At 32.1% G+C, this 9,803-nt stretch overlaps 1 protein-coding gene across 1 annotated transcript; it reads right to left on the bottom strand.

Moving 5' to 3' along the window:
• Positions 1 to 1,176: 1,176 nt before the first annotated feature.
• LOC110104637 (uncharacterized protein C24B11.05) lies at positions 1,177 to 3,809 on the bottom strand. Its single transcript, XM_020833826.2, has 9 exons — positions 3,663 to 3,809; positions 3,473 to 3,576; positions 3,295 to 3,355; positions 3,089 to 3,154; positions 2,611 to 2,708; positions 2,392 to 2,517; positions 1,854 to 2,147; positions 1,695 to 1,760; positions 1,177 to 1,575 (listed from the first exon to the last, which is right to left on the bottom strand). The coding sequence occupies exons 1-9, from the start codon at positions 3,664 to 3,666 to the stop codon at positions 1,420 to 1,422; spliced, it is 975 nt and encodes a 324-aa protein (XP_020689485.1). The 5' UTR covers positions 3,667 to 3,809; the 3' UTR covers positions 1,177 to 1,419.
• Positions 3,810 to 9,803: the final 5,994 nt, after the last annotated feature.

Genomic DNA, 9,803 nt, shown 5'->3' on the forward strand with positions numbered 1-9,803 from the left:
TATATATATATATATATATATATATATTCAAACACCTGATCCACTACCAAAAAATTGACTTTTCGCGGTACTTTTTTATACCTTTCCCGGCGGTTATACCCGCCACGAACCCCTGCGAATTTTAAAACCGGTGCAAAGAACCGCTGCGATAGGTCGCATTTTTTGGTAGTGTGAATAAATTAATACACTATAAAATTTAAGGACATTAGATTTTTAAGCAAGTTATTCTTATTCTTTAGTACAGGAGTTTTGTCTGCCCTTAAGAGTTGATGATATATACAATTCATGAATCAGAATTGCATTTAGATTCATCTATTATTTATTTCTATTTTATATATTTGAATGTCCTGTGAATACTTTAATAAAATTATTTCATTCCTTAGGATAATCTTATCATTTATTAAGACGATATGAATTATATATTTGTTTAGGATGTAACTTTTTTAAAAGTTAAGTTAGTTTTTTTTTTTAATCTACATTACCAAATTATTATAAAGAAAAATATCATATTCTTATAAAGATATTAATATATTGAATTAAATTTGAATTAGTCTAACTCAATTTTTCTTTGTTGAATCCTTGTATACTTAATCCAACTAATTGAACATGACAAGTAGGCATAGCCACATCAAAGATTTTTTTTTTAATCTACATTACCAAATTATTATAAAGAAAAATATCATATTCTTATAAAGATATTAATATATTGAATTAAATTTGAATTAGTCTAACTCAATTTTTCTTTGTTGAATCCTTGTATACTTAATCCAACTAATTGAACATGACAAGTAGGCATAGCCACATCAAAGATGTTTTGAATCCTATCTATTTAACCTAACCTCTTCTCTAATTTATTATACTTATATTTCGTTCGAGATAACTTTTTTATAGCTTCTTAAAACAGCTTTTTAGTAATTTTTGTACTAAAAAGTTATTTTTAGAAGCTGTACTAAATGTTTAGAAGATTTCTAAAAATTTCAATCTAATTAGACACCTTTATCTAATGATTGTTTACTCTGTTACTATCATATTTTCATACGCACACTTCCCTAAAGCATATCTGGATGGAAGAAGCTTCAGCTGTATTTTAAAGCTTGAATATCTTTAGCTTTGTTGCCCCAAAAAAATTCTTATTTCTTTGACTTGAGACAGTACTTCAGCTGCGTCTAATAGTAATTTCAGAATAAAAAAAGCAGACTAGATCACTCATTTTATCATATAATTCTGTAAATTTTAGTACAAGGTCATCAGGAACACAATGAAGCCATGATACGCCAACTTGGTCCTGAATGTAGAATACCATATTATGTTAACAATTCATGTATTAGTGCTGTCACAGCTCACAGCTATAGTCCTGCTTTCTTCTTTCAATGTTTTTGGTTAAAAGAATTAGCAGATGCAATGAACTAAAGCTAGTATTTAAGCTTGCACTACTGTTTCAAGCTCCACTGCTGTTGCTGTAAGCATCAGATCTTTCTCTTCTTCGCCTTCCCAAATCTCAGGTAATGCTTCCTTGATGTTATGGATGCTCTCCAGTGTATGGTCCGCACCTGGCACCAACTCTGAGCTTCCAACCTGCGTTCAAAAATATATCCATCAGATCTTCATACACTAACGAGTAACGATCACGACAACTTTTCTTTGGGAACTTTTAATATGGAGAGAATCTGAAGAAGAAAGTCTTTTTTACTTACAATGACAGTATTCAGACCTGCTTCCTTCCCTGCTGCTATGTTTCGAGCACTATCATCAAAGAAGATCTGAAAGGAAAGATGTTCCAGTATTGAATTTATAGAGAGAAATGAAAAAGAAATCATTTTTATCTCAGTATGTGACTATGAGTTTCATCTTACAGTTTTTTGGGGATTAATTTTGGCTATTCTGATTGTAGTTTCGATTGCTTCCAGTGCAGGCTTGCAGAGAATTTTTGAAAAGCCAGTAGTTTTATTCACTGTGAGGTTGCTGTCGACCACCTCCAACTCCTTTTGATCAAGCGAAGAAATAGCAGCTTGATTTTCGTCGCCTTCATCATTAAATCTAGCGGGTGAATTAAGCGTTTCAAAGCAAATTACACCATGGAAGCAGTCCTCAAGTCCCAGCCTATTAAGTACTCTTTCAACATGAGCTTTGTCGGCATTTGTAAATATCTGCAGGTATCATTAGTCATCAAAACATGTTTAACATGAAAGAGTCTTAGGAGGCATCATTTAAAATCTTCAAGAGCCAGCAATCTTAAACTTCGTTTGGGACGCTTTCTTATTGCTTCTTAAAGTAACTTTCTAGTAAAAAATTAATTTTTTTATGCTAGAAAACTGCTTTAAGAAGCAGTAAAAAAACCGTCCAAAACGAAACCTTAGACACTAGATAAATAAAGCTAATAGATTGACATACTAATTTTCTCTGAGGCATTGATAGAAGTAGATTCTTCAACACTGGATCAGGCTTCAAAATCTCATAAGGAAGTCTTCCATGTACATAATCATGGAATTCATCATCATCGAAGTTGTAGCCAAGCGCCTGCAGTAATTGAAGTGAAGAATTAAAGTACTTAAAATTCCAGTCTTTCTTACAAAGTAGGATTGTTTATTTGTGAAATAGAGACGTTAATACCTTTAGGCCAGCCATTGTAGTTCCATATTCCTTGTACAAATCCAAACACATTCGTGGAACTAGGCTTTCCTCAATGTTTAGATGCTCACGCATGTAATCTACAAGTAAATAGAATCCTTTAACTCTCGATAATTAACAGATAATTTAAGATCACTATCAATTTTTTTTACTGTTTTTACTTTTGATTTCTTAAAACAAAACAAGCTCGAATCAATTTTTATCCTATAACATCCTCCCATGTAATATGCAATATAAACAAAAATAACATTTAGTTAAAATATAAATTATTTTTATTTCGCAGCATTTTTTAGGGGCAGTTTGAAAACAGTCGCTAAAACAAAATTTCGCATTGGTTTTAACCGTTGCAGCGGTTTTAACCGGTTCTATAGCCAAACCCTAGCTCTCATACACCGATGCGGTGTTCAACTTTTCTCTCTTTTATTTTGAACATGGAAGCAGATGAAGCAATTGTTCTCACCTTGTATGTTCTTGCGGCATGCCAAGTTTATGCCAGAGCTCAAGGGGTACAAGGTGTCATCCATATCTGAAACATGAAATTTGTAAATAATTATAATGAACTAGTTCTTTCTTTCAGAAGAAAGCTTCATAATTCAGAGAATTAAGAAGATTCAAAAAGCAGAACTACTGTTCCATTGCTGTTGTAAGGAACATGTAAAAACCTACCAAAAAGCAAGCACTCATACTTGGTCCCATTTGTTATGGACTCCATCAATACAACTTTGGTCTGCAAACAGTATAGAAAATATTCATCAAAAGCAGATGATTCTCTCTTTCAGAAACAAAATAATTTCCAAAGCATCGATCTCTGGAAAAAAAATAATACTTTAGCAGAAAGAATTACCTCCAAATAAGTAATAACAATCGAATGGCTTCCCCCAAGTAAGAAGAGTTGCTCGTGAAAGGCTTTGAGGAGAAAGAACACCCGAGGAGTGCCATTTATACACGCTAGCACATGCAACTTGGTGAGATAAAGAGGGAATGTAGAGAGAAATCAATAACCAAGAAGGAACACAGAAGCATATTAATCTTACGCATCTTCTTGTGATCTTAGTGCTTCACACGCAGATGGATAGTAGCAAAAGATCCATATGCTAGGGCATAAGGACAGCTCAGCTGGGTTGGCATGCCGGCTTCAACATGAAGCGCTTTAATCACAGCCCGGCATGATTCTAATCATCGTTTTGGTACTTTTATTTTCAATCAAGATCTTTTTGCAGTTAAAGATCATCTCCAACCCAAAAAATTCATTTTACTCTCAATTACTTATTTTCAATCGAACTCTATTTCATAATATCAAAAAAGAATACTCCAATCTAAAAAAAGACGTAAAATGATGTTTGTGAACAGTGCAACACTAATATTGACGTCACACTATTCACCTGGCACAAAATGCAATTGAATCTAGCATTCAGTTGGAGCTCGCGGCGACTGCAACTACTCGTTTGATGTTCGATTGGAGATGCCCTAAGATGATAGGAATATAAAAATTATATGATACAAAGACATGATATGCTTATTATTGAATATAGGATACTGACATAAATTAAATATGGAATTATAATATTATATCTTGAAATAAAAAAAATTAGATAGTAATTATATAAATTAATTATTAGAAAAAATAGTACACAAGAAAAAGAAAATTAGTATTTAATTCTTAAATTATTTAAGTAATATATCTTAAATTAAAAGAGAATGGATTATTCAAATTAAGTTATTTATATAATATATATTTGAAATTATAATTTATAATTTATAATATGGTTGACCTTTAAATTTTTTAAATTGGATATATAAATAGTGTTTTTCAATGAGCGTGTTCAATAAATACATATATCATATAGATGATATTTTTTCTGCATATATGTGTTGAATAAATACATTTTCCTCATAACATGCTTCATTATTTTATAGTATATCATTATTTGTTCTGAACTATACATTGGTAAGTGAAATTATTCTGTGCGGATATGAATGTCATTTGGAGGCGAATCAGAACGTGTCACATCACCCGTTTGTTGTGTACCTACCGCAGTTATGTACCAGGTGATGTGACATGTTTTGATTCGCTTCCAGATGGTCCGATGTCCGCACAAAATAATGTGGAGAAAATAAAATAGGCGTTTTATGATGGGTCTGTTTGGGACCGCTATAATTTCTTATAAAAATGATTGTAAAGCTGGTTGGGGAAAATAGTCTATGTGTGACATTTTGTTCATAAATAGCTAAGAGTTTCAAGTGTTTAATATGTTAAATTAAATGAGTTATTAAATATTATGCACTTTATATATACTTCTTCTTAATTGGACTATAATAGAGCATGAATGATGAAATGAAAACTCTCCTTGCTGACTTCTTCTTCTTCTTCCTCTGAATACTTCTTCTCAAACCTCCAGTTTCTAAAGTTGCCAGAGAGTTTAAAATTGTTGTTTATTGTCGAGATCCTCTCGATCGAGATCATAACATCAGTGCTCGCCTGTTGCCTGTACATGACAAGTTCCCTTCTCCCATTGGTGTCTTCCTCAAGCAAGAGCCGGCCACTTGTCTTAGAGCTCCACCATAGTTCCACAGAGATCGAATTCTTTTCCTTTATAGAGGAATTTTAGGTGAATATGTCACCTAAGTTGTGTATGTTGTGGAAAGCCAACTTTTAGTGGAAGATGCCGAGGATCATTAATAGACTATTTGTCAGCAAGAGGTTTCTGAACTTTAGAGAATTAGGCTTGGTTTGCTACGGCTTTCTTTCTGCTTGTTAAAGCAATTTTTTAGTATAAAAATTACTGTTTTAAAAAAGCTACTTTAAGAAGCAATAAAAAAGCCGTTCCAAATGAAGCCTTAAAAGACTTGAATTAGTTATGGTATTGTTCCACTAGCAGTGAATGTTTTGATCGGCATAAGGATGGATTACTTTGTGCTATTCGTCCACAGTGACTTGTCGATCTGAATATCAGAAAAGGGAAGGAAGAAAGTATATATTCTAATGAAAAGTTGGCGCAGTTGATGAGTGAGATCAGTGCTGACATCAAGCTGTAAGCGAGCGTTTGTGAAGCTTCTTCTTCCAATCACCGAAATGAACCGCAGCAAGTTGATGAGAGGATTTTAGATTTGTTTAATTTAGTAGGCATGTTAATTTGATTCGATTTGAATTTCTATATTTTTATATTCTGTTTATAGAAATAGTTGTATGAGTATTGAAAAAATATGTTTTGGTGCTTGAACTTGAAAACGAAATGATTTAGGCTTTGTTTAGGATAGCTTTCCTACTGCTTTGCATTTCATATTGCAACTGTAATTTTTGTTTTCCTACCGCTTTTTCATTGCTTTTCAGAAATTTTTGTGCCAAGAAGCAATTTTTGTTAGTAACTTTTAAAAAAGTTGCTTTCCCTACAAATAGTTTTATAACCATTTTTAGAAAAAGCTGTGGCCGTCCCAATGAACCATTGGACTTCTTTTGGGACAGTTTTCTTATTACTTTTCTTTTTAGACTATAACCACAATTTCATTTTGGCAACTATTTTTTTGTTGCTTCAAAAAAAAATTTGTACCAAAAAATTTTTTTTACAATAGTTTTAAAAAGTTACTTTATCTATAGTACAGTTACATATAATGTATCATATGATGAAAGTTGGAATTACCCTATAGCATGAGACTATGAGAGCTATATTTAACAGATCATTTGCTTGTTCATTTGAGCATATTCCTTTAAGTAGGGGAGATAAGAGAAAAAAAATCAAGCATAACTAACAATGAGAGTAAGAGTTAGTGTTAATAGAATACATCAATCTTATTGATAATGACATGCATTTGAATCATTGGTGATAAAATGGGATAAAGTCAATAGGTATTAGTGTACCCATGAAATAATAGTCTTTGGATCATAGTGGAGCAATGGGCTTGGAGGGCTATATTGTAGAAATGGATATTGAAAGATTGTAGTGAGGACATAGTGGTCATAGGACTGCAGTAAGGTGATAATGGTCAAAGGATCATAGTGGAGCAACAGTTGACGTATGATCGTTTTTTTGGTGATGGAGGTCAGAGGATATTAGTCAGGTGATAGTAATCACAGGATTATAGTTGGATGACATTGGTCAGAGATTCGTAGTCAAACGATAGGGTTTGAATGACTACAATCGAGTAATGATTATTAAAGGACTTAAGTTAGGTGATGGTCCTTAGAGGATTAGAGTTGATTTATAGTGCTCAGAGGACTAAATTTGGGCAATGATGATGTAAGGATAACAGTGGAATGAGAGTGTTTAGAGGATCATATATGGGTGATAATGATCAAAGGATTGTAGTTAAGCAATACAAGTCAGAGAAACATAATCATGTGAATGTGATCAAGAGGACCATAATCAAGCAATAGTGGTCAGAGGACTATAGCCATGTGAAAATGATTGAAGGATATTAGTTGAATAATAGTAGTCAGAGGACTTTTGTTAGATAAGGACGATCAGACAATGGTCTAATTATGGTAGTAAAGCAATCGTGCTCTAATGGAGCACTAGGATACTTCAAACCTCTTAGCATTTTAGAGTCTCATGCCAAGATTTAAAGCCCAACTCCAATACACTCTATCATGTAAGGAATAGGGCTTATTTATGGATTTTTTAGAGTGGCATACCTCATAAATATAGATCAAATTTGGAACACCCCCTCGAACAGTCGGTATTTACTCCCTTAATAATTAATAATTCTTTCCACCTTTAGGTTTCTTAATGTGGTCAAAATTAAATGATTTTGGGCTCATTGGACATCGTATTACCATCTAATTAATGTACACATGTCTCTAATTATTCTTTGAGTGGGCTCATTCCAATTAATACTTGGTTCATTAAGTTTATCTTATTTAGATATTGTATTCAACTATAAGTTTGCTTAAATCAAAGTTTAGATGGAACTAAATTTAGATTTAAAAGTTTCCAATTCAACTATGCATCGAGATTCATGCCCGAGCAAGTTAGTTTCTTAAGATATAAATTATCATATATTATAGCTATCCCAATAAGCTTTCTTAATTCGCCATAATATCAATGGACTAACTTTTAAGCACTTATATTACTTAGTTATTAAATTCTTGAAACAACTTATAACTTGAACTCCTATTACAAAGTATTAATCTTACTCTATACATCTCTAAGCATCTCTTAATTTATTATAAATGTATACAAGTCTTTCAAGTTTCCATCCTATAAGGACAATCATAGATCTTTCAAACTATAAACTAATGGTTATCTTTTTCTCACATGATATGCATTCCATTTTATTCTTAGTAGCCATCATTCTTTTCTTTCATTCCCAACACAACATACATTTCATATGGAAACATAGTATAATATAAAGCATGTTATTCACATCGATAGATGGCCAATAACATTTGTTCTATTGTGGTCATGAAAAACATATGATTTGTTGTATTCCACGTCAATAAAACAAGTAGGAAATCATGTATTATTACATTTAAAGCATATATTAACCATAAAATAATATGTATGTAGGAATGTATTCATATCATTTTCCCAATGGAATTAAAATGATGGAATATTGTGCATGTTAGGTCACATGTAAGATATCATGTAGCATTACAAAATCTACTCCACATCATTATATATTGTTGACCTCATATTTATGTGAGGTCGATCATTCAAAATTAAATGTTCAATCATATTCACAAAACTTCCATCATGGAGTTCAATACCTTGAATGTTCTACAATATAGTAAAGTTCAACTTAATCACTATGTTTTCACATTGTGTTCAATCATTTAAATTTCCAATCAATCATTTTTAATGATCTTTAATCCTTGTAAATGTTAAATTCTTCAATCATTGACAATCAGACAATCCTGCAAAGATTGTCATTGGTTCAACCATTAAACCTTCATTCATCCTTAAATCATTCAATAAACATTAAATCCTTCAATCTATTTCAATCATTCAATAAAAGTCTAGATTAAAATTCAAAGTTTAAAATCCAAGTTCAAACCTAAACCTTAAACCTTTACTTTTCCCTTTTTAAGGAGATTTTTCATAGGCTCAAAATCTTAGGTAAAGCCCTAAAAATTGTGTTTAATCATTCATATTTTGATTAGACATACCTTAGAACTTACCTATTTATTTTAAAATCTTTTATGCCCTCCCAAAAACTAAAACTCAAAGCCTCTTCCCTACGCCCAAAACTTTTAAATATTTACTATGCATGCCGCACAATATGACATATTGGTCTAAACTTTTGGAGTTCATGAAAATATGTTGACAATCATCGTTGTAATAATTTGAACTCATTTGGGTCCATGGTTGACTTAGTTTAACTAAATAGATCCTTCAACCCTACAGAATTATCATATGCATGAATCAAATAATTTGAACTCATTTGGGTCCATGGTTGATCTAGTTTAACTAAATAGACCCTTCAGGCTTCAACCCTATAGAATTATTATATGCATGAATCAAATTGCAAACTTTAATCACCCACTCTCTCCCATTTCTTAGCTTTCTCCTTCTCTAGCGATTCTAGGGTTTTGGCTTGCAATCCTTCTCCATATTAAACCTACTGCATTTTCCTTTTGTTTTGATTAGATTCTGAGTGTTGTTTTAGTAGCTTGGGCTTGTTTGGCCCCTAGGAATTTTTTTTTTTTTATTAATCTTATGGTGTTTTTGTTCTTGCTCATTTTTTGTTCTTTGATAGTTCTTGGTTTGATGGTGGTTCCTCCATCTTCGATCCCTTGGGGCTATAGCAAATCTTCATCTATTGACAAGTTATTGGGTTTCACTGGCTTGGATAGTAAATCAAGATCTTTTTTAGCATAACATTATCCTCATACATTCTAATATTTTGAACCATCACTTGCAAGCTTTAGTGGTTACTAAGGCAATGAAAGGTATGACCTCTATGAATAATGATGTTTTGAATATTTCTTTAGCTCTTTCTCAAATGTTATGTGCTCGTAATCAGAATATGGCTAGCTTGCAAAATGTTACATTGGTTTCGTGTCAAAATGAGTATGTTGTTAATAATATTTTTTTTCTTTTGTCAATACTGAAGGTTTTGATAATGAGGTTTCTAATGATAATTTTGAATAGGTGGAAAACTCAGACATAAACAATTTGATGCTGGTTACTAGTGATAATATGGAGGAAGGTGAATTCATTGAAAACACATGCTTGGGT

Source organism: Dendrobium catenatum, unplaced genomic scaffold (assembly GCF_001605985.2).
Source record: "Dendrobium catenatum unplaced genomic scaffold, ASM160598v2 fragScaff_scaffold_1056, whole genome shotgun sequence".
NCBI lineage: Eukaryota > Viridiplantae > Streptophyta > Magnoliopsida > Asparagales > Orchidaceae > Dendrobium > Dendrobium catenatum.